Below are 25,208 nucleotides of genomic sequence, written 5' to 3'. Positions count from 1 at the left end.
ATCTCTATTACTATTTGGGGGCCAATAGAAAACTTCTAACAATGTGACCGCTCCTTTCCTATTTCTAACTTCGGCCCATATTACCTCAGTAGGCAGATCCCCTTCAAACTGCCTTTCTGCAACCGTTAAACTATCCTTGATTAACAATGCTACTCCTCCACCTCTTTTACCACCTTCCCTACTCTTACTGAAACATCTATACCCCAGAACTTCCAACAACCATTCCTGTCCCTGTTCTAATCATGTCTCCGTAATGGCCACAACATCGTAGTCCCAAGTACCAATCCACGCTCCAAGTTCACCTACCTTATTCCGGATGCTCCTTGCATTGAAGTAGACACACTTCAACCCACCTTTCTGTCTGCCGGTACACTCCTGCGACCTTGATACCCTCCTCAGTACCTCACTACTCTCACCACTGGCTTCTGGGACACAGCTCGTTTTCCAGCCCCCTGACAAATTAGTTTAAACCCCCCCCACCCCCCCCCCGAAGAGCCGTAGCAAATTTCCTTCCCAGGATATTGGTGCCCCTCTGGTTCAGGTGCAAACCGTCCTGTCGGTACAGATCCCACCTTCCCCAGAATGTGCTCCAATTATTCACGTACCTGAAACCCTCCCTCCTACACCATCCCTGCAGCCACGTGTTTATCTGCACTCTCTCCCTGTTCCTCACCTCACTAGCATGTGGCACCGGAAACAAACCAGAGATGACAACATGGTTTGTCCTGGCTCTCAGCTTCTACCCTAGCTCCCTAAATTCCTGTTTTAAATCCCCGTCCCTTCTCTTACCTATGTCGTTGGTACTGATGTGTACCACGACTTGTGACTGCGCCCCCTCCCCTTTAAGGATTCTGAAAACATGGTCCGAGACGTCACGGACCCTGGCACCCGGGAGGCAACATACCATCTGTGAGTCTCTTTTGCTGCCACAGGACCGTCTATCTGTCCCTCTAACTATCGAGATTGTTTGGAGACTTGGGCGGAGAGATGGCAGATGGAGTTTAATCCGGACAAATGTGAGGTAATGCATTTTGGAAGGTCCAATGCAGGTAGGGAATGTACAGTGAATGGTAGAACCCTCAAGAGTATTGAAAGTCAGAGAGATCGAGGTGTTCAGGTCCACAGGTCACTGAAAGGGGCAACACAGGTGGAGAAGGTAGTCAAGAAGGCATATGGCATGCTTGCCTTCATTGGCCGGGGCATTGAGTATAAGAATTGGCAAGTCATGTTGCAGCTGTATAGAACCTTAGTTAGGCCACACTTGGAGTATAGTGTTCAATTCTAGTCGCCACACTACCAAAAGGATGTGGAGGCTTTAGAGAGGGTGCAGAAGAGATTTACCAGGATGTTGCCTGGTATGGAGGGCATTAGCTATGAGGAGCGGTTGAATAAACTTGGTTTGTTCTCACTGGAATGACGGAGGTTGAGGGGCGAACTGATAGAGGTCTACAAAATTATGAGGGGCATAGACAGAGTGGATAGTCAGAGGCTTTTCCCCAAGGTAGAGGGGTCAATTACTAGGGGGCATAGGTTTAAGGTGCGAGGGGCAAGATTTAGAGGAGATGTACGAGGCAAATTTTTTTTTACACAGAGGGTAGTGGGTGCCTGGAACTCGCTGCCGGAGGAGGTGTTGGAAGCAGGGACGATAGTGACATTTAAGGGGCACCTTGATAAATGCATGAATAGGATGGGAATAGAGAGATACGGACCCAGGAAGTGGAGAAGATTTTATGTTCAGATGGGCAGCATGGTCGGCATGGACTTGGAGGGCCGAAGGGCCTGTTCCTGTGCTGTACTTTTCTTTGTTCTTTGTTGTAATCGTACTGCGCTTTGCTAAGTGCATTGTTACAACTTACTTAATAATAGATTCTAGTATTTTCCCAAATAATGATGTAGGCAAAGTGAGCTGCATTTTACTGTTTACTCTCTCTCTCCTTTCTTGAAAAACGGAAAGACATCTGGCAACGTACAATCTAATGGGATTGTTCTTGAATCTAAGGAGTTTGGGGTAATCATTGCTAGCACATCCTTTAGACTCTAGGATGTAGGCCATCTGATCCTCAGGCCCACTCAGATTTTAATCCCTGAATTTTCTCCAAAGCTCTTTCGCTGCTGATATTAATTTCCTCACTTTTTAGTCTCTAAGTTACCGACTACTTCTGATATGAAACTTGTCTCTTCAATTGTAAAGACAGACTCAAAGTATTTGTTCAATGTCTCTGACATTTTCACATTCCTCATGACAATTTCTCCTGTCTCTTCTTCTAAGGGACCAATATTTACTTTGGTACTCTTTTTTAAAAAAAAATTCCAATTTATCGTGGGCAATCCACCTACCCTACACCTTTGGGTTGTGGGTGTGAGATTCACACAGACCTGGGGAGAATGTGCAAACTCCACACGGACACTGGGGTCGGGATCAAATCCGGGTCCTCAGCACCGAGGCAGCAGTGCTAACCACTGTGCCACCCTCACCGTGCCGCCTGTTACTCTCCTTTTTATATACTTCTAAAAGCTCTTACAATTTGTTCTTATGTTTGTGGCTAGTTTTTCCTCATTCCATTTTTTCCTATTTTATTAACTTTGGTGGCCCTTTGGTTCCTGAAACACTCCCAATCCTCCGACATGCTACTGTTTTTTGCAACACTTAACCCTCTTTCAATCTACTACGATCCTTAATTTCATGATTGAGCCACTGATGGGCTTTCTTTCAGTCTTGTGTACACAAAAATGTAAAGTACAAATTAGTTTACAGGCGCGCAGCCTCTCTCTTTCACAGATACACACACACAATTGCTCTCACACACTCTCATAGGTACACATTCTCGCACGCATCCTCTAGAATTTACTCCCATCCACACATTTACAACAGCAGAAAGACTTACATGCTTTGTTTTCCTGAGCGGCCGCAGGGTATCTTGCCTTTTTTGTAGAGGAAGTAGAGGATAGCACCCAAGAAGGCAAGAACAATGATGCACACAACGATGATGATTATCAACATCCCATTACTACTCCTATCGTGAGACTTCCCTGGATAAATAAAAGAGTGGATGAGACACAAAATAGTGACCCTAAGACACAGCTTGAATACTTACACAATGGTGCAGCTCTTTATTTAATCGAGTAGACTCCATTCTTATTCCATTTTCTGACTCTTTGCCTTTGACAGTCCACCAGCCAGTCAAGTCAACTCTGATCCCTGACTCTTTGTTGGTTGTTATCGGTGATGCTCAATACAAACTCATTGTCTCCTCTCCCTAGGGGAAGGATGTGCCCTTCTTGCTGTAGCTGCACTGTTTCACCAGATTGCAACCAAAGGTGGGGGGGTGGAAATGAAACCCAAAAACACGGGAGGCTTCTGTTAAGAATGCCACTCACCAGGTTTGTGTGCCTTTGAATGAATGACAGGACGGTCTGGCTCAGGATGTCCCGAGCTGGCGATCAACATTTCTAAGAAATTTTGCAAAGGTGAAGCTCCCTCAGATTTCGAAAAACATTTCATGTAATGCATCTTTAAAGAAATGGTTATGTAACTTGTCGTGTTGGGTGTTCTGGTCTACAAACAGGTCAGCACGGCTGGAGATGGTGTAACTCTATTTTATTAACAACTCAACTGTAATAACAGACCGTAAGCTTGGGTACGTGCATTAGCAGCTTATCTGTGGACCCTGTCCTATCACTATCTAGGTGAGGCACTCAGCACATGGTGAGTGTCTGTGATGCAGGCTGTGAGCTCTGTGCTCTGAGCTGGCTGCTGCTAGAATGAGCGGGAACTCTGGTGTCCCCTGTCTTTATAGTGTGTGTGCTCTCACTGGTGATTGGCTGCGATGTTGTGTATGCTGGTTGGTCCTACTGTATGTCCATCAGTGTGTCAGTGTGTATGTGATTGCACCATGGTATGCTGATGTATATCATGACATAACTGGCTTGTATCTACTCCAGAAATTATACTATCCCTCTAGGCAGACCTGTGCAAAAATGAGGGACTTTCCTGTTCATATCAAATTGTGGACAACACACATGGCAAGCTGCATTAAAGTGTGAGCAATCAGGACTACCTGATGGCGAGCATCAAATAGCAAAACGAGAAACTCGAGAAACTAACCTCATTTTACCATCAAACAACTTCCTGCTTATTTGTGCAGCAGTGATCTGATACGTAAGATACACCTGTGGAAGGGGCGGCATGGCAGTGCAGTGGTTAGCACTGCTGCCTCACAGCATCGAGGACCCGGGTTCGATCCCGGCCCCGGGTCACTATCAGTGTGGAGTTTGCACATTACCCCCCCGTGTCTGCATGGGTCATCCCACCCTCCCCACAACCCAAAGATGTGCAGCGTAGGTGGATTGGCCACGCTAAATTGTCCCTTAATTGGAAAAAAGATAATGGGATACTCTAAATTTTAAAAAAACAAATATACACCTGTGGATTTGTAGCAGCCTTGCTTTGATGTTTTTTATGATGGTGTATTTCACTGGTGCAAACAGCATTTTAATCACAGTATAAGCATTGAGACAGGTCCTGTATTGGATCATATCACTTTGTGCAGAGCTCTGTGCTCAAATGTGTACATAAACTGTGATTCCGTTTCCAGGTCAGTTTATAAAGTCAGCCCAAAACGATTTTTAAAAAAGTTTGCAAAAATGTTCAAAAGTGGAGAGCTTCGGTGACGGGGATGTGCTGGGTGGACACACAAAAGGTGGCTGTCCTCCCAGGAACTCAAAAGTAGACTCATTACCCAAAATAGCTCGCTAGAGTAGGGAAAAAAGCATCTCCTCGACCTAACCAACAGCATCACAAGAAATGATGCCGAACAATAGTAGCTCCAGAAGCCGCACAGAGGCAAAAAGCGGCAGAAGCCAAGAGAAGCAAGTGATCGAGACGGCGGACACACGAGGCAAAGAAACGGCGGTCACTCCAGAGCAATAGGGACCAACAAGCTGCACATGGAGCTCCCCCTCGCCGAAGGGTGCAAGGGTGCTAACCACTGCACTACCATGCCGCCCCTTCCACAGGTGTATCTTACGTATCAGATCACAAGCGATCTCAGGGAAGAGATAAAGTCGATATCAAAGCAGCGGTCAGGGTGACGTCACGGAGGCCCTGGCCACCATGCAGGTTGCTCTGGACAAGGCAGAGAAACAATTGGAGGCCCAGGGGAACACCATCAAGGAATTGGAAAGAGCCACAACGGATCAGAGCAACTGGATCATCGTCCCAGAGACGGAGAGAGCGAGGTTGGTGGCCACACAGGGAAGTCTAAAGGAGAAAATAGAGGACCAGGAGAACAGGTCACCGTGCCAAAATCTAAGAATACTGGGCCTGCCGTAGGGATCCGCAAGCAGGGACCCACGGACGATGTGGCCCAGAGATTGAGAAGGGACCACCTCCCCAATCTGCCAGAGATAGACAGAGCCCACGGTTTACTACGGCTGAAACTTGGCAGGTGCAACCGAGGGCGATAATCGCAAAAATGCACCGGTACCAGGACTGAGAAAGGATCCTGCGCTGGGCCATGCAAACAAAGACCTGCAACTGGGAAGGACACAAGATTTACCAAAGCATTGCGGCAGACCTGGCCAAGCAGAGTTCAACAGAGCTAAGGCGGCTCTGTACATAAGCAAGGTGAGGTTTGGGGTTCTGTACCCGGCCAAACTATGGGTCACATTCCAGGGCAGGGAGCATTACTTCATGGCCCCTGCAGACGCGGACAAATTCATCCAGGTGTAGCCATCTGGGATGGCCACGTCCCGATTACAAAATGGACACTTGCAAAGAATGCAGGGAAAATTGGACAATGCTAAGAAACAAGCAGGTGCAAGCCCTGTCTGTTGATTAGAACCTTAAACTCTCAGACAGGACAGAAACTACCAAATGATCTACATACAAATGAGCCAGCTCCGGGGACAAAAGGGAAACATTTAGATACACAATGTTAGGACAGACTCCCCGGCGTCAGAAGAAGCTAAGACAAAGAAGACTGACAGTCACCAGGACACGCCCAGCGAGCAGAGAACCACCCCTCTATTGGAGGAAAATCGATACAGATGATTGGGAAAGACCCAATTAGTTGAGGCCAAGTTCAAGGCCCGCCCAAAAGTGCGCAAAGCCCCTTTTCCGTATAAAAGGTATCCCCCAAGGCAGAAATTTCCCGTAACAGCCTCCCCGAACAGGCGCCGGAATGTGGCGACTAGGGGCTTTTCATAGTAACTTCATTTGAAGGCTACTTGTGACAATAAGCGATTTTCATTTCATTTTTCAAATGCCCTCCTTTGGCTTTGGCTCTCACCGAAGAGAGATCTGCCTAGCAGCTGCATCAGACCAAGTAAGTCCCAAGTCAACGCTCGCTACGAGATAGACACTCCTAGTTGCTACCCTGTAAACAGCTCAACCCAGCAGCCTCAGAACGGCCATTGTTCCTCTGACTCAGTGGGCGCCCAAAGCTAAGTATAGGCCTTAGTAATAGTGGTAGTTTAGCTTGTAGAGTTTATGCATGAGTAGATTTGACTGTGTGTAAATAAATGAGCATTGCTTTTGAACTTACTAACTGGTGTATTGAGTCATTGATCAGTATTCGGTTCTGAACCTTGTGGCGGTGTCGAAAAATACCTGGCGACTCTTGAGCAAACGTGATTAAATAGAGCCAAATTAAGACCCAACCAAAAGTTAGCAACATTTACTGGCGACATCTGATGGGACTCGACTTAGAAGTGGCCTAACCACTCCGAGAGAACCCAAAATTTGAATTGAGAATCCAATTGGGAACAGAAAAACCACGCGTCAAAACAGTACTGATCAAGCCTCTGAGATTCGGAAGTGTGTTAATGCATGCGTACTAACAGGGATATAAGGTAAACCTGCGAGTTTTTGTTGCGTACAACTGTCGGGAGTTTTGTAGGCCGGAATTAGCGTAAGCCGTACCCGTGTTTACATCACCACTTTATCACCCCCTGTTCCAAATTCAGTAGAATCCTAGTAAAGAAAATGGCAATGAAGGCAATGGAACTCCTTATGAACCCCCAGGAATTTGAGGTCGCCGCGACCAGTAGAGTAGGACAGTGTCCCGTTTGGGAAGAAGAGATCCGGAAATATCTCAAAAGGGAAAGGATGGCCCCTTTGGAGTGAATTCTGTGATAATGAGGAAACAGGACCCGGGAGTAAAGGACATACTTGGTGGGAGAACCTGTCAGAGATCCACAAGAAGAGCTTAGGGAAAACCCGGAAGCCAATGGCAATAGTGTCCTGTTTGGCACAATTGCGAGGCACAGAGGAGTTCGTTAGGACGCTCTGTAGAGAGATAGAGGAGAGAGACAGAACCATAGATTTCATAGAATTTACAGTGCAGAAGGAGGCCATTCGGCCCATTGAGTCTGCACCGGCTCTTGGAAAGAGCACCCTACCCAAGGTCCACACCTCCACCCTATCCCCATAACCCAACAACCCCACCCAACACTAAGGGCAATTTTGGACACGAAGGGCAATTTATCATGGCCAATCCACCTAACCTGCACATCTTTGGACTGTGGGAGGAAACCGGAGCACCCGGAGGAAACCCACGCACACACGGGGAGAATGTGCAGACTCCGCACAGACAGTGACCCAAGCCGGAATCGAACCTGGGACCCTGGAGCTGTGAAGCAATTGTGCTACCCACAATGCTACCGTGCTGCCCCAGTGAGGTAAACGTGAGTGAGATAGAGAAAGAGAATCGAGATCTGAAAGAGCAGTTAGCAGCAAGGGACAGAGAGGTGGTTGATGCCAAGAGGGCACATCAGTCTTGTCTTGCGCATTTGAACAGTTTTCAGACGCAATACGATAAGGCCTACCAGGACACGCAACGTGCGGTCTTGGTAAGACAAGAAACAGAACAGCAAGTTGAGAAATTGCAGAAACAGTGCAATGATTTGAAAGCAACCCTACGAGCACTCCATACTTCCACGACGCAACAAAGGCAGAGCTCGGTAGACCATGCAAAGTACCGGAAGCAAATTGCAGAATTGCAGTCTGTGCTGTCCGTGCAAAATGGATTTCAGAGTACATTCGGACCCCAATTAGATCAAGAAAACGGCCCCGACTGGCAGGAATTGAACAAGACTGCCTATAGATACGTACATGGGACATGTACGCAGGAAAAACCCCAGAGAAGGAAAGCGCCCCAACCCCCAACCGAACAAACAGAACACACCCCCATGAATCCTGTGACCACACACCGCAGGGCTGCAGGAGAAGGAGAAGCAGATTTCCTTTACACAACCCCGTTAACCGTGACCCAATTACGGGACGCGTGTGGAAAAATTACACTGTTCCTTCCCACTTCAGAACCCCACCAATTTTTTGCGAAAGTCAGACAACAGGCTACCATGTACGGCCTGGACGAAAAGGAGCAAGTGAAGCTCACAGTTTTAAGCCTCGACCCTTCAGTCGTGGCAGCCCTTCCCGACCCACAGAATGCAGGAGGAGGCACACTCCAAGAGATGCACTCAGCGATCCTAGATGCGATCGGCTTTAACAGAGGAGACCCCATAGAAGGCCCAAATAAGTGTAGGCAAAAGAAGACCGAGCACCCCACAGCGTTTGCTGGACGTTTGTGGATTCATTTTACTGCAGTTTTTGGAGAGTTAGCCCGCGCCCATTTGTCCCCAGATAATATGGCCAAATGGACCCAAATTCTAGTCTCCCACGCCACAGAAGCAGGACGAAAGGTTTGCGCAAATTATGACCCCTCAGATGAGGCCCACAATGAAATATGGGTTTTGAATAGATTGTCCCGCGCTCGGGAGCAATCAATTGCAGGCAAAACCGCATTTATAACACCCGATGAAGAGCAGGCAGAAATGAACCCAGTTAAGGTACACCAGAACCCCGCATGGGTAAATGAAGGCAGGAACAGCCAACCCCAGCCAAAACCTCAAGAATGTTATAATTGTGGACAGCTAGGACACTTTGCACGAGAGTGCAACGCGCCCCAGAAGCAGCAGAGAAACCAACAGACAGGCTTCCCTAAACAACAATAGGACAAAGCCGATCCATAGCGTTAGCGCCCATTCAGAGAATGCAGACATGAACGGCACCGACTGACGATGTTCGGGCTCCCCAACTTGGGTCTGCGACACCCTTTGGGACAAGACCGGTAGTAGCAGGCAAAGTTCGGGGACAACCCGTAGAATTTCTTTGGGACACTGGAGGGTCCCACACCACACTCAATTCCTCCACGATGTTTCAGCGAGACATGTGGCCCACAACCATTACACTCAGCGGCTTTACAGGCCATTTACAACAGGGACACATCACAGCCCCTGGAGCAATACAGATAGGGAACATCACGACCAAGCACCCCGTAGTTTTAGTTGATCTGCCCCAGACAGCAGAACATATCCTTGGGATCGATTTCATGAGCTCCCATAACTTTCTTTTGATTCAGTTAACAAGTGTGTTTGGAAAATGGCAAAGGCAGCACGAGCCCCCGCCACGCTCACAGTAGGAGGGTACGTAAACAGGATTAGCTCAGTAGGAGACTTCTGGTTCGACCCTCGAGCCATTAGTGCAGACAAACAGGTTAGGGCAGTCCTGCAGGAACATAAAGCAGCATTTGCACAGCGCAAGCATGACTGTAGCAATTTGACTGGCATTGTGAACATTACAGGTCCCGACCCTAAACCCCAGAAGCAGTACGGATTTCCCCAGGAAGCAGAGGGAGAAATCTCCAAAGTAATAGAGAGTTTGTTGGATCAAGGCGTACTCACATCAGTAGCCTCCACAAATAACGCACCGATATGGCCCGTCAGGAAATCGGATGGATCATGGCGACTGACCATTGATTACCGGGAACTGAACAAAGTAACCCCAGCAGCAGCCCCCACCGTAGCCACGAGTCCCAAGACCATGCTCAAACAGGGACTCCAGTCAAAATTTTTTTCGGTTTTGGACATTAGTAACGGCGTCTGGTCCATTCCATTGGCTAAAGCGTGCCAGTACAAATTCGCCTTTACATTCCATGGGCAACAATACACGTGGACGTGCCTTCCACAAGGCTTCCACAACTCCCCCTCCATTTTCCACCGACAGCTGGCAAATGGTTTAGCAAACTTTTCCCACCCCGATGGTCTGGTCCAGTATGTAGACGACTTGTTACTACAGACAGACACAAAGGGAGAGCACATTTCGCTTCTCGCCGAGCTCCTAGCACCCCGAAAAGAAATTGGTTGTAAAGTCAACCCCAAGAAGGCCCAGATTCTGAAAGAAAAAGTGATTTACTTGGGAACAGTGATCACTCATGGTAAACGCGAGATCGAGCACAAGAGAATTGACTCAATCGTCAAATTGTCCCTTCCCCACAATGTCTCATCCCTCCAGTCATTTTTAGGACTAGTTGGTTACTACCATATTGACGGTTTCGCCACTAAAGCAGCGCCCCTTTCCGACCTTCTCAAGAAGCAGGCACCTTGGGAATGGCTTCCACAGCATACAGATGCCGTGGACGCTTTAAAAAGAGCACTCAGCACAGCCCCCACACTACAGGTCCCAGATCCACTTTCCCCATATGCTATCGAGGTAGCAAGCACCGACCGAACCCTTTCAGCCGTGCTCCTCCAGGAATGCCACAACCAGTTATGCCCCGTAGCATACGCCTCACGCATGTTAGACCCCGTAGAGCAAGGATTTTCTGCCTGTGAAAGGCACCTGCTCGCAGTTTTTTGGGCAGTACAACACTTCGCATACAGGACTCAACCCATCACCATCCTCACAGAACACCCCCCCCCCCCCCCCCCAACACAGCTATTATTAGACGGCCGACTTAAAGGTGGCACAGTCAGCCAAATCCGCGCAGCCCGTTGGACCCTTCTTTTACAGGGACGGGACATCATGGTAAAGAGAACCAAAACCCACACATTCCTTGCCGATAATTTGCAGTATGTAGGCACCCCTCATGAATGTGAGATCATCACCACAAAATAGAACACAGGCCCATTTATTCCCAAAACACCCCCCAGGAAAACAGGTCGTACACCCCCAGAGACCCCAGCCCACAGACACATGCGCACCCTTGAAGATTTATGTGGATGGCTCATCCACCGTGTTAAATGGAGAGAGAATTACCGGTTGCGGTATATACGTAGAGGACGCGCAGGGACGCGCCCTAGATGAAATTTCCTTGAAGTTGCCAGGATACTTAGGCTCGCAGGCAGCAGAGCTGGCAGCGATTGCATATATTGTAGACCACCCAGACTCGTTCCCGACCCCAGCAGATATCTATTCAGATAGCTTGTATGTCTGTAATAGTTTGACAGAGTTCCTACCACTCTGGGAAACAAGAGGATTTGTTTCCGCGGACGATAAACCCCTACCCTCAGCCCCATTACTCCGCCATATCTCAGAGACAGCGAAGGATAGGAAATACGGTATAATTAAGGTTCGCAGTCAGCACCGTTCTTCCCCCCCTGGTAACGTTAAAGCAGACGCCCTAGCGAAGGCAGGGGCGATTACTTTAGTGATGGAAAGGGATAGGTATATACCGTAGGGCAAGAGTTATATCTGGGGGAAAGGCAATTATGATGCGATGAGGCAAGACTTAGGATGCATCGGATGGAGAGGAAAACTGCAGGGGCTGGACACAATGGAAATGTGGAGCTTGTTCAAGGAACAGCTACTGCGTGTCCTTGATAAGCATGTACCTGTCAGGCAGGGAGGAAGTGGTCGAGCAAGAGAACCGTGGTTTACTAAGGCAGTCGAAGCACTTGTCAAGAGGAAGAAGGAGGCTTCTGTAAAGATGAGACATGAAAGTTCAGTTAGGGCGCTCGAGAGTTACAAGTTAGCTAGGAAGGACCTAAAGAGGGAGCTAAGAAGAGCCAGGAAGGGACATGAGAAGTCGATGGCAGGTAGGATTAAGGATAACCCTAAAGCTTTCTATAGATATGTCAGGAATAAACAAATGACTAGGGTAAGAGTAGGGCCAGTCAAGGACAGTAGTGGGAAGTTATGCTTGGAGTCCGAGGAGATAGGAGATGTGCTAAATGAATATTTTTCATCAGTATTCACACAGGAAAAAGACAATGATGTCGAGGAGAATACTGAGATTCAGGCTACTAGACTAGAAGGGCTTGAGGTTCATAAGGAGGAGGTGTTAGCAATTCTGGAAAGTGTGAAAATAGATAAGTCCCCTGGGCCGGATGGGATTTATCCAAGGATTCTCTGGGAAGCTAGGGAGGAGATTGCTGAGCCTTTGGCTTTGATCTTTAAGTCATCTTTGTCTGCAGGAATAGTGCCAGAAGACTGGAGGATAGCAAATGTTGTCCCCTTGTTCAAGAAGGGGAGTAGAGACAACCCCGGTAACTATAGACCAGTGAGCCTTACTTCTGTTGTGGGCAAAACCTTGGAAAGGTTTATAAGAGATAGGATGTATAATCATCTGGAAAGGAATAATTTGATTAGAGATAGTCAACACGGTTTTGTGAAGGGTAGGTCGTGCCTCACAAACCTTATTGAGTTCTTTGAGAAGGTGACCAAACAAATGGATGAGGGTAAAGCAGTTGATGTGGAGTATATGGATTTCAGTAAAGCGTTTGATAAGGTTCCCCACGGTAGGCTACTGCAGAAAATACGGAGGCATGGGATTCAGGGTGATTTAGCAGTTTGGATCAGAAATTGGCTAGCTGGAAGAAGACAAAGGGTCGTGGTTGATGGGAAATGTTCAGGCTGGAGTCCAGTTACTAGCGGTGTACCACAAGGATCTGTTTTGGGGCCACTGCTGTTTGTCATTTTTACAAATGACCTGGAGGAGGGTGTAGAAGGGTGGGTGAGTAAATTTGCAGATGACACTAAAGTCGGTGGAGTTGTGGACAGTGCGGACGGATGTTACAAGTTACAGAGGGACATAGATAAGCTGCAGCGCTGGGCTGAGAGGTGGCAAATGGAGTTTAATGCAGAAAAGTGTGAGGTGATTCATTTTGGAAGGAATAACAGGAAGACCGAGTACTGGGCTAATGGTAAGATTCTTGGCAGTGTGGATGAGAAAAGAGATCTCGGTGACCATGTATATAGATCCCTGAAAGTTGCCACCCAGGTTGAGAGTGTTGTTAAGAAGGCGTACGGTGTGTTAGCTTTTATTGGTAGAGGGATTGAGTTTAGGAGCCAAGAGGCCATGTTGCAGCTGTACAAAACTCTGGTGCGGCCGCATTTGGAGTATTGCGTGCAATTCTGGTCGCCGCATTATAGGAAGGATGTGGAAGCATTGGAAAGGGTGCAGAGGAGATTTACCAGAATGTTGCCTGGTATGGAGGGAAGATCTTATGAGGAAAGGCTGAGGGACTTGAGGCTGTTTTCGTTAGAGAGAAGAAGGTTAAGAGGTGACTTAATTGAGGCATACAAGATGATCAGAGGATTGGATAGGGTGGACAGTGAGGGCCTTCTTCCTCGGATGATGATGTCTGGCACGAGGGGACATAGCTTTAAAATGAGGGGAGATAGATATAAGACAGATGTCAGAGGTAGGTTCTTTACTCAGAGAGTAGTAAGGGCATGGAATGCCCTGCCTGCAACAGTAGTGGACTCGCCAACACTAAGGGCATTCAAATGGTCATTGGATAGACATATGGACGATAAGGGAATAGTGTAGATGGGCTTTAGAGTGGTTTTCACAGGTCGGCGCAACATCGAGGGCCGAAGGGGCCTGTACTGCGCTGTAATGTTCTATGTTCTATGTCCAGCAACCAGAGATAGATTGATGGATGTTTACAGCATGGAAACTGGCCCTTTGGCCCAGCTTGTCCATGCCGCCCAGTTGCTATCACTACGTTAGTCACACTTGCCCACATTTGGGCCATATCCCAGCAGCCACATTGACAGTCATCCTACCTGTTAGTGACATTGAGCATTGGTTCCCATTTACAGTTCTTAGATTCACACCCTTGCCCCCAACTCATGCTTATCCTAATCACAATGCTGACATATTAACTCAGCAGCTTAATGCACAACAATAAATGCCGGCCCAATCACGACACCCATATCCCACAAATTAATATTTTAAAAGTTGTAGCACTGATCTGAAGTAACTGATTCTTACCAGTAGTAGGAGTTTTAGTTGAAACTGCCACTTCCCCTGTGAAGGAGGGGAGAGAATCATTAAGAGAGCGCACAGTGTGTGTGAAAAGATCAAGAAGAGATTGTTGTGGGAAACACATTTTGACCTTTGACACATAGCATTAGCATTAAGAATTAGCATAACCTACATGCTATGGGTTAGACCCAGCTTGTCCAGCCTTGGCTCGCACTGCACAGTCCAGCAGCCATGCTTCCTGACCCAGCCCATACGTTCAAAATATCCAGTCAAGTGAAAGATTCTGCAAGAAGCTGCTCCTCCAATCACAGACCCTTTCTCTCCCACATTCACTTGTACACTTATTATCAGCAAAAGTGAGCAAGAAACAGTCTGTGATTGGAGGAGCAACCAACAGTGAGCCTCATTCAGTCTGAAACTGGAAAGAGCACATAGTGGCCATGAGTCTGCCGGGGACCGGAAGGGAGAGAGAGAGAGAGAGAATGCGGGAGAGGGGGAGAGACTGCGGATGGGAGGGGCGAGAGACTGCGGATGGGAGGGGAGAGATCGACTGCCGGAGGGAGGGAAAGCAACCATAGTGGGGAGGCGGGAGAGACCGAGAATGCAGGAAGGAAGGAGAGAGACTGAAGGACAGAGAGAGCGAAACTGCCGGAGGGAGGGGAAGAGTGAGAATGCTGGAGGGAGGGAGAGAGCAAATTCAGGAGGGAGGGAAAGAGAGAATGCGAGAGGGAGAGAGAGAGAGAATGCATGAGGGAGGGGACTGAGATAATGCAGGAGGTAAAGAGAGAAAGAATGCGGGTGGAAGACGGAGAGAGAGAATGCGGGAGGGAAGGGAGCGAGAGAATGCAGCAGGCGGTAAGTCAGAGAGAATGCAGGAGGGATAGGAAAAGATGGAATGTGGGAGGAAAGTGAGGGAGAGAATGTGAGAGGGAGGAGAGAGAATGCGGGAGGGAGAGAAAATGCGAGAGGGAGAAAGAGAATGCAGGAGGGAGGGGGAGAGAGCGAATACAGGCACGAAGGGGGGAGCCTGAAGGAGAGAGAGAGAGGAAGAGGGACTGTGGAAGGGAGGGGGAGAGAGAGAGAATGCAGGAGGGGCGTGAGATAGAATGCAGTAGGGAGGGAGGGGAGAGATTGTGGGGGAGGAGGGAGTGGGTGGGATTGCAGGAAAGAGTGTGAAACTGCAGGAGAGAGGGGGAAAGAGAATGTGGGGAGGGGAAGAGAGAGAGAACACAAGAAGGAAGGGGAGAGAGGAGAATGCAAGACTGGGAGGGAACAGGAAACATCAAGGTGAAAAAACATTTGTAGGTGTGGTATATAGACCATCCAAACTGCAGTGGTAATGTTGGGAATAGCATTAGACAGGAAATCAGAGATGCACGGTGATAAAGGAACATCTGTGATTATGGGTGACTTTAATCTGCATTCAGATTGGGTGGGTCAAATTAGTCACAGTGGAATAGAGGAGGAATTTCTGGAGTGTGTATGGGATGGTTTTCTGGACCAATACACTGAGGACCCAACAAGGGAGCAGGCCATCTTGGACTGGGTGTTGTGCGATGAGAAAGGATTAGTTGGCAATCTCGTTGAGAGAGAACCCTTGGGGATGAGTGACCATAATGTGGTAGAATTCTTTATCAAGGTGGCTAGTGAGTTAGTTGATTCTGAGACCAGGGTCTGAATCTCAATAAAGGTAACTATGATGGTGTGAGGTATGAGCTGGCTATGACGGACTAGGAAACATTATTGAAAGGAAGGACAGTGGACAGGCAATGGCAGCATTCAAGGAAAAAATAGGTGAACTCCAAAAGTTGTTTATTCCAACTTGGCACAAGAGTAGAAAGGGGACTGTGACCAAAACTGTGGCTTACAGGGGAAATTAGAGATAGTATTAGATGCAAAGAAGAGGCATATAAAGTAGCAAGAAAAAGCAATAGACCCGAGGATTGGGAACAGTTTAAAATTCAGCAAAGAGGGACAAAGGGATTGATCAAAAAGGGGAAAATGCAATTTGAAAGTAAACTAGTGGGAACATAACAACTGACTGTAAAAGTTTCTACAGGTATGTAAAGAGAAAAAGATTAATAAAAACTAATGTAGGCCCCTTAGTCAGAAACGGGGGAATTCATAACGGGGAACAAAGAAACGGCTGAGGAACTAAATTCATACTTTGCTCTGTCTTCACGAAGGAAGACATGAATAATGTACCAGAAGTTCTGCGAAACACAAGTTTTAGGGAGGAGCTGAAGGAAATTAGTATTAGTAAAGAAATCGTTTGGGGGAAATTAATGGGATTGAAGGCGGACAAATCTCCAGGGCCTGATAATCTTCATCCCAGAGTACTTAAGGAAGTGGCCCCGGATATAGTAGATCCATTGGTGATCATTTTCCCAAATTCTTGGATTCTGGAATGGTTCCTACAGATTGGAGGGTAGCAAGTGTAACCCCACTATTCAAAAAGGGAGGTAGAGAGAAAACAAGGAACTACAGACCAGTGAGCCTAACATCGGTAGTAGGGAAGTTGTTGGAGTCCATTATCAAGGATTTCATAGCACAGCATTTGGAAAGCAGTGGTGTAATCAGACAAAGTCAGCATGGATTTACAAAAGGAAAATCATGCTTGACAAATCTACTAGAATTTTTTGAAGATGTAACTTTAATTTGTAATTTTTTAACTTGTCATTTTTTGAAGATGTAATGGTAGAGGGATTGAGTTTCGGAGCCATGAGGTCATGTTGCAGCTGTACAAAACTCTGGTGCGGCCGCATTTGGAGTATTGCGTGCAGTTCTGGTCACTGCATTATAGGAAGAATGTGGAAGCATTGGAAAGGGTGCAGAGGAGATTTACCAGGATGTTGCCTGGTATGGAGGGAAGATCTTATGAGGAAAGGCTGAGGGACTTGAGGCTGTTTTCGTTAAGAGAGAAGAAGGTTAAGAGGTGATTTAGAGGCATACAAGATGATTAGAGGATTAGATAGGGTGGACAGTGAGAGCCTTTTTTCTCGGATGGTGATGTCTAGCACGAGGGGACATAGCTTTAAATTGAAGGGAGATAGATATAGGACAGATGTCAGAGGTAGGTTCTTTACTCAGAGAGTAGTAAGGGCGTGGAATGCCCTGCCTGCAACAGTAGTGGACTCGCCAACATTAAGGGCATTTAAATGGTCATTGGATAAACATATGGATGATAATGGAATAGTGTAGATGGGTTTTAGATTAGTTTTGGCGCACCATCGAGGGCCGCAGGGCCTGTACTGCGCTCTAATGTTCTATTGTTTATTGTCTAACTAGTAGAGTTGACCAGGGAGAACTGGTGGATGTGGATTATTTAGACTTTCAGAAGACTTTCGACAAGGTCTCAAATCGCAGATTATTATGTAAAGTTAAAGAGCATGGGATTGCGGGTAGTGTCTCGAGATGGATAAAACTGATGAGCAGCCAGGAAGCACAAATTTGGAATAAATGGGTCTTTTTCTGATTGGCAGGCAGTGACTAGTGGGATACCGCAGGGATCTGTGCTAGGACCCTAACTGTTCACATTATATATTAATGATTTGGATGAGGGAACTGAATTTATTATCTCCAAATTTGCAGATGATACAAAGTTGGGTGGGAGGATGAGCTGTGAGGAGGATACAGAGATGCTTCAGCGGGATTTGGACAGGCTAAGTGAATGGGCAGATGCATGGCAGATGCAGTATAATGTGGATAAATATGAGGTTATCCATTTTGGTAGCAAAAATAGGAAGGCAGATTATTGAAAATGAAATGAAAACCACTTATTGTCACAAGTAGGCTTCAAATGAAGTTGCTGTGAAAAACACCTAGTCGCCACATTCTGGCGCCTGTTCGGGGAGGCTGGTACGGGAATTGAACCGTGCTGCTGGCCTACCTTGGTCTGCTTTCAAAGTCAGCCATTTAGCCCTGTGCTATCCAGCCCCTTATTATTTGAATGGGTTTAAATTGAGAGAGGCGGATACTCAGCGAGACCTTGGTGTCCTCGTGCATCAGTCACTGAAAGTAAGTGAGCAGGTACAGCAGGCAGTAAAGAAGACAAATGGTATGCTGGCCTTCATAGTGAGAGGATTTGAATATAGGAATAGGGATGTTTTACTGCAATTGTATAGGGCATTGGTGAATCTCATCGAATTTACAGTGCAGAAGGAGGCCATTCGGCCCATCGAGTCTGCTCTGCACCGGCTCTTGGAAAGAGCACCCTACTTAAGCCCACACCTCCACCCTATTCCCGTAACATGCAACCCCATCTAACCTAAGGGCAATTTAGCATGGCCAATCCACCCAACCTGCACATCTTTGGACTGTGGGAGGAAACCAGAGCACCCGGAGAAACACGGACACGGGGAGAACGTGCAGACTCCGCACAGATTCCGTACAGACAGTGACCCAAGCAGGAATCGAACTTGGGACCCTAGCACTGTGAAGCCATAGTGCTAACCACTATGCTACCGTGAAGCCACACCTGGCGTATTGTGTGCAGTGTTGGTGTCCTGTACTACTATCACTGGACAGCAACAGTGGAAAGGGTGAGGGGATGGGTGCACGGACCCAACTCGGAGTGGTTACAGATGGAGGAGGCCTCCTGCAAGGGAGCGGGCCCTGGGCACGGTAGCACTCCCATTCCCCTCGGTGAAATACATATCGAGCCCAGTGGTAGTAGCCACACTCAAAACGTGGAACCAATTAAGGCAACACTTCGGACTGACCAAGATGTCCCCCATGGCCCCCATCTCAGAAACCACAGGTTCCCATCAGCCATGCTCGGCACCACCTTCAAAAAATGGAGACAAGACGGGGGAACGCTGACAGGTAGGGACTTCTACGTAGGACACAGACTAACGACGCTGAACGAACTAAAGGAGGAATGGGAACTACCGACAGAACATGAAATGAGACACCTACAAATAAAACACTTCCTCCGCGAAGTGTGGGTTTCCTCCGGGTGCTCCGGTTTCCTTCACAGTCCAAAGATGTGCAGGTTAGGTGGATTGGCCATGATAAATTGCCCTTAGTGACCAAAAAGGTTAGGTGGGGTTACTGGGTTACGGGGATAGGGTGGAGGTAGGGTGCTCTTTCCAAGGGCTGGTGCAGACTTGATGGGCCGAATGGCCTCCTTATGCACTATAGATTTTATGAAATCTATGAAAGAGACAGTAGGATCCCCCAGGGGCCCGGAGACTACATAATAGAAGACCAGATGAATATGGACAATAGGAAGGGGGACTCTGTGGGGAAAATATATGGACAGCTACTGGACAGAGCCCGAACGCCATTAGACGAGACCAGACTGAAATGGGGGGATGAACTGAGGACAGAAGTGTGTTGAGGTCTCTGGAGCGAAGCACTGAGCAAGGCCAACTCCACCTCCTCCTGTGCAAGGCTCAGCCTCATGCAGTTTAAAGTGGTGCACAGAGCACACCTGACCAGAACCCGAATGAGCAGGTTCTTCCCGGAGGTGGAGGACAAATGTGAACGGTGCCAGAGGGGCCCGGCCAACCACACCCACATGTTTTGGGCTTGCAGCACCACCCACAACCTGCAGACTGGTTGGCAGACCTGGCGGAATTTCGCCACTTGAAGAATATCAAATACACCATCCAAGGGTTGGAGGAAGGCTTCCTTAAAACACGTGGGCAATTTGTCAGCCTGTTCCAAAACCTGTTTGAGACCAACAGCGTAGAGAGAAAAACTGAAAAGTAAAAGAGGAATGTCAGGAACACACAACCCGGGGGGGGAGGAAGAGAAGAGGGAGCCGGAGGGGGACAAAAGGAACAATGCGAAGAAAGGGGGAGGAGGTAACTCCACCCCCCATCCACAAGACGGACACGGCCTGTTGTGTTATGCTTCTTCATGTAGCATAAGCTGCTTCCTTGATGTATACTCTGACAAAGGAAGGTTCAGACTTGGAGATAGCTTTAACACATCTATTGAACAGTTAACAATTCTCCTACTTGAGTTCAATTCTCCTGTTAATCTTGCTGTAGTAACTCAGTTTAACTAACCAGTCTGCTCTAAGCTATGCGTGGGTGTGATGCTTCCGATCTGCCCCTGTGCTTCTCTCTGGTGTCGCCTGTGGAAATAGAACGAGCATGTGTGCCCTGTCCTTTTATATGGGTTGCCCCCTTGTGGTAGTGTCACCTCTGGGTGTCTTGACTGCCCATTGGTCGTGTCCTATTCTATGTGTTCATTAGCTGTATGTCTGCATGTCATGATGTTTCTGGTGCTCCCTCTAGTGTTTACTTAGTGTTAGTGTATTTACATTAACCCCTTGTGTATCTACAGTGATGCACATCACCACACAACCGAAATTGGCGGGGAGAAAAGGAGGCTAAAAGGGGGGTACCGAGGAGGAGGGGGAACACATCCCCCGAACAAGCAGGGAGGGCATCGGGTAGGGGGGCTAGAGAGGGGGAGGGGGGGTGGGTAAGGAGGATAGCACGCCAAGTCAGACGGCGACAAACTGTAAATAGATAGACATAAGAAAAACAGTTGAACTGTACAGTAAACAAACACAAACTGCAATGTATATAAAACAGAAAATGGCAATAAAAAGATTTTTTAAAACTCAAATAGCCTAACTGGTATTGCATGCAGTTGGAAAGCTGGCCTGAAATAATTCAAATCATTAGGAACTAGCAGAGCATGCATGGTATGGGTAGAATAACTTGCCGACAATACAACACGGTAGCACGGTATCACAAGTGGTTAGCACTGTGGCTTCACAGCGCCAGGGTCCCAGGTTCGATCCCCGCTGGGTCACTGTCTGTGCGGAGTCTGCACGTTCTCCCTGTGTCTGAGTGGGTTTCCTCCGGGTGCTCCGGTTTCTTCCCACAGTCCAAAGACGGCAGGTTAGGTGGATTGTCCATGATAAATTGCCCTTAGTGACCAAAAAAGGTTAGGAGGGGTCATTGGGTTATGGGGAAAGGGTGGAAGTGAGGGCTTAAGTGGGTCGGTGCAGACTCGATGGGCCAAATGGCCTCCTTCTGCACTGTATGTTCTATATTACAGGGGCCCCTGTTGGGGTCCCCCTATCACAGGGATCGCTGTGGGGTCTCCCTATCACAGGGATCGCTGTGGGGTCTCCCTATTACAGGGGTCCCTGTGTTGGGGGGGGCTCGGGACATACCAGTACATGGTGGTGGTGGGGGGGGGGGGGGGGGGGGGGGGGGGGCGGGCACCCAGGCAATCTGGGAGGCGGAAGGGTTAATTCCCTGGAGATCCCTCGTATTCTACACCATGCATAAATTTCCATGGCGTGGAACACTGAATTGCTTACCAACATTCCTTGCAGGGGAAGCATAAACCGGTTGCAATTCAGCTCCGGTGGGAGAACATAGGGCTGGATTCTCTGATTTTGAGGCTATGTCCAGAGGAAGTGTCTAGTTCTACAATAACAAAATTGGCGAGGCCCCAGCACCGATCCTCCGACCAGTGAGGGGCGAGCAGCCCGGCCATGTAAAAAACACGGCCTTTACAAAATATACGGCCGGAGAATTGCGTGTGTCTGTGGCCGCATACATGCGCATGGCGACAACCTGCAACGGTCGCGCCATACAACATGGTGCCGGCCACCTGCAGTCCCAACCAGCCAGATTATGTCCCCATGGACCACCCCCCACCAATCCCCCCAGCCCTCACCAAAGCCTCCCCGGTCAGCAGCACGACTCCCCCCTCCGACTGTGGCGGCGCTGGACACATTACGCAGCCGCCATGCCGGGTTCACGAAAACTGAGAGCACACATGCCCTCGCCGTTGTGAATTTGGCCCATCGGGGGCAGAGCATCGGGGGAGCGCCTTCAGATAACATCCTTAGGCTGTCCCAACGGCGTGCGGCGTACGCCCCGATTACGCCGTTTTGGAGGGGGAGGAGCATCCGAAAACAGACATCGCCCCGATTCGGTCGTAAACCGGGATCTCCGCCCAATCGCCAATTACAAAATCGGCTTCGGCAAGCGGCGAATCCTGCCCATAGTCTCCCAAATGGAGAATCAGACGCTGTCTCCCTCAAACGTTTCCGGAACAGATACAACATGGGGTTAGATGCAGAGTAAAGTTTCTTGTACACTGTCCCATCAAACATAGATACAGAATAACATTTCCATTGATAGGATAGATTTTCCTCCTCACTGTGCTTAGAAAAATTGATCATCCTCAGGCACATTGAACACCTAAATGGGAGGTACCTTCATGCCAGGATCATTGTCCTCATTCTCCTACCAAGCCCGGTGAGTTCATGCTGCCCTTTGGGCATTTGGAGACAGCAATCCTCTCCTGATTGCAGCACAGTGATAACTCTGAGAAAGTTCCTGAGTTACCACTCATTGCCCAGGCTTACGCATGAAGGCAATCACTTGGGCAAGGCAGCAGTGAGTGATCAGTGCCCACAGATATGCACCGTAGCACAAGTTAATGTACTGAGAGAAGAAGCGAGGCAGGCCTGAGTGGCCGAATGGGCTACTCATCCTCATTTCAATGTTTGTGAACATTCATAGCAACATTTTGAGAGAAATGCTTCACTTTGTCAACTCTTCAGCCCAATCTTTGGTGACCTGTCTTACCTCTTTCCACAGTGAAGTTGTGAGTCTTGCTGCCATGTTTATTGGTACCATTACATGTTACTTTCAGCACCTCCACAACGAGTGGGAGAATCAATTCACTGACAACAACAGTGTAATTGTTCTGCTGATGGTTTCTTATAGTCTGTGCAAAGACAGGAAAACACAAACATATCATAAAAAACATCTGGTGAATAATAAAACAATCCAGTGCACAATATTTGAAGAGTTTTCCCTTCAGGTTTCCTGATAAGATTTTCCACATCGTTGAACCCCTTTTAAAACTGCAACTGTCACGGTAGGAACATATGCATTAGGAGCAGGAGACCACCATGCAGCCCCTTCAGTCAGCTCCACCTTTCAATAAGATTGGGATGATCTCATTTTAACCTCAAATTCAGATCCCTGCCAACCAGATAACCTTTCACTCCCTTGCTTATCAAGAATCTTATTTATTTCTACCTCAAAGAAATTCAAAGGCTCTAACTCAACCACCATTTCAGGGAGAGAAATCCCAGTCTCTCAACATTGTTATGGGCCAGGTTTTAGAGAACCCCAAAGTGTATCATGGAGTTCACCTGACCCACAACTTTTACTAGATTGTGGTATGGGGAGCACACGGCCCACTCTACAGGTGTGGTACAGCAGAAATGGAAAAGTATTTTTTTTAAAGCAAAACAATGTTTATTCTATGAACTCAAGTTAACCTTTTAAAACATACAGTGAACATCTTAGCAACATCAATTCAAATACAACCCCCAAAGAGTACAACACTAAGTAATCCTTTAAGCTTTCCTTTTAACATCCATAAGACTTAAAACACCCTTTACCAGAAGCATAGCAGGTTAAAGTCACTACTGTTATTAGTTTAAAATCACCAGGATCGATTTACAGTCTTTAGATTACAGAGAGACTCTCATACACCTTCTGGCTGTGACTGCAGCTATCCAGCTCTGAAAACGAAACTAAAACACACCCTGCAGCAAACAGCCTAAAACGAAAGTAAAAAGCTGACAGACAGCCCAGCTCCATCCACTCTCTGACATCACTGCAGTAATAAACACCCATTTCTTAAAGGTACTCTCACTACAGATATGTATATACACACGCATTTATAAACACCCATTTCTTAAAGGTACTCTCACATGACAACATTGAGAGAGAAAAAAAAATCCTCATCTCTGATCACCCTTTATTTTTAAACAGAGACCCTCATTCTAGATATTCCCATAAGAGGAAATATCCTCTTCACACCCACCATAAGGGCATCTGGTTCAGAAGAAATAGAAGGAAACAGACATATTTGCAATATATTATACATGGATTGGAAAGTAGCAAAAATAAAATTGCTAATTTTAAGGATTAAACAGGAAACTATAGAAAAAGTAGCTTGATATCAATAGAAGGGAAATGCTAGTATCTATTATTAGAGACAAGGTAACGGAATACTTAGAAAATCATAACTCGATTAGGCAGGGTCAACATGGTATTCAAATCTGTTTGATCTTATTGAGGTATACAAAGGGTAATAATGGATTTTTTAAGGCATTCATCAAGGTATTGGAGAATAGGCTGTTGCACACTATTAGAACAAAGAACACACAGTGCAGAAGGAGGCTATCAGCACATCGAGGCTGCACCGACTCATTTAAGCCCTCACTTCCACCCTATCCCCGTAACCTAATAACCCCATCTAAGCTTATTTGGACACTAAGGGGCAATTTATCATGGCCAATCCACCTAACCTGCACGTCTTTGGACTGTGGGAGGAAACCGGAGCACCCAGAGGAAACCCACGCACACACGGGGAGAACATGCAGACTCCGCACAGACAGTGACCCAGCGGAGAATCGAACCTGGGACTCTCGCGCTGTGAAGCCACAGTGCTGTCCCCTTGTGCTACCGTGCTGCCCTGAATTAGGGCTCATAGAATTTGAGCATCAGTTGAGGATTAGTTAATGGACGGAAATCAGAGTAAGAATAAATTGATCATTTTTAAGTTGGCAGATTATGACTTGTGGGGGCCTGCAAGGATCCATGCTTGACCCTCAATCTATATCAATGTGTTAGTGAGGAAACAGAGTATAATGCAACCCAGATTCCTGATGATACACAGCTATGTGGGGAAATATGGCGAACATGTGCTGTATCAGAGGGTTACAGTGAGTGACTTAACTTAATAAGATAAGAGCCCATCGTGTTGGTGGTAGTATATTAGCATTTATGGAGGATTGGCTAACCAGAGAATTGGGATAGGAGGGACATTTTCAGGTTGGCAACCTGTAACTAGTGGAATGACAAAGGGATCAGTCCTGGGGCTAGAATTGTTTACAATATATATTAATAACTTGGACAAGGGAAGTGAATGCACTATTGTCAAGTTTGCGGATGCCACAAGGCAAGTGGTGAGGATGACACAGAGTCTACAGAGGGATATAGGCAGGTTAAGTGGGCCAAAACTTGGCAGATGGAATATAATGTAGGAAAATGTGAAGTTCTGCACTTTGGCCAGAAGAACAAAGGTGCTGAATATTATTTAAATGGAGAAATACTGCAGGAAGCTGCAATGCGGTGGGATTTGTGG

General features: G+C 47.4%; 1 protein-coding gene across 3 annotated transcripts in view; it reads right to left on the bottom strand.

The window, feature by feature from the left end:
- The window catches only part of LOC140398106 (cell surface glycoprotein MUC18-like), a 340,911-nt gene that overhangs the window by 20,957 nt on the left and 294,746 nt on the right, over positions 1–25,208 (bottom strand). For 2 of the 3 annotated variants that reach the window (XM_072486362.1, XM_072486360.1), the window contains exons 12-14: positions 22,628–22,769; positions 14,061–14,096; positions 2,886–3,030 (exon numbers count right to left, since the gene is read on the bottom strand). In XM_072486362.1, coding sequence (XP_072342463.1) covers positions 2,886–3,030; positions 14,061–14,096; positions 22,628–22,769 — 323 coding nt within the window. The remainder of the gene's footprint in view (positions 1–2,885; positions 3,031–14,060; positions 14,097–22,627; positions 22,770–25,208) is intronic. The other variant, XM_072486361.1, reaches the window with a different exon arrangement.

This window comes from Scyliorhinus torazame, chromosome 21 (genome assembly GCF_047496885.1).
Source record: "Scyliorhinus torazame isolate Kashiwa2021f chromosome 21, sScyTor2.1, whole genome shotgun sequence".
Taxonomy (NCBI): domain Eukaryota; kingdom Metazoa; phylum Chordata; class Chondrichthyes; order Carcharhiniformes; family Scyliorhinidae; genus Scyliorhinus; species Scyliorhinus torazame.
The sequence above is the reverse complement of the archived record's forward strand: the minus strand, read 5'-3'. Positions and strand labels throughout refer to the sequence as shown.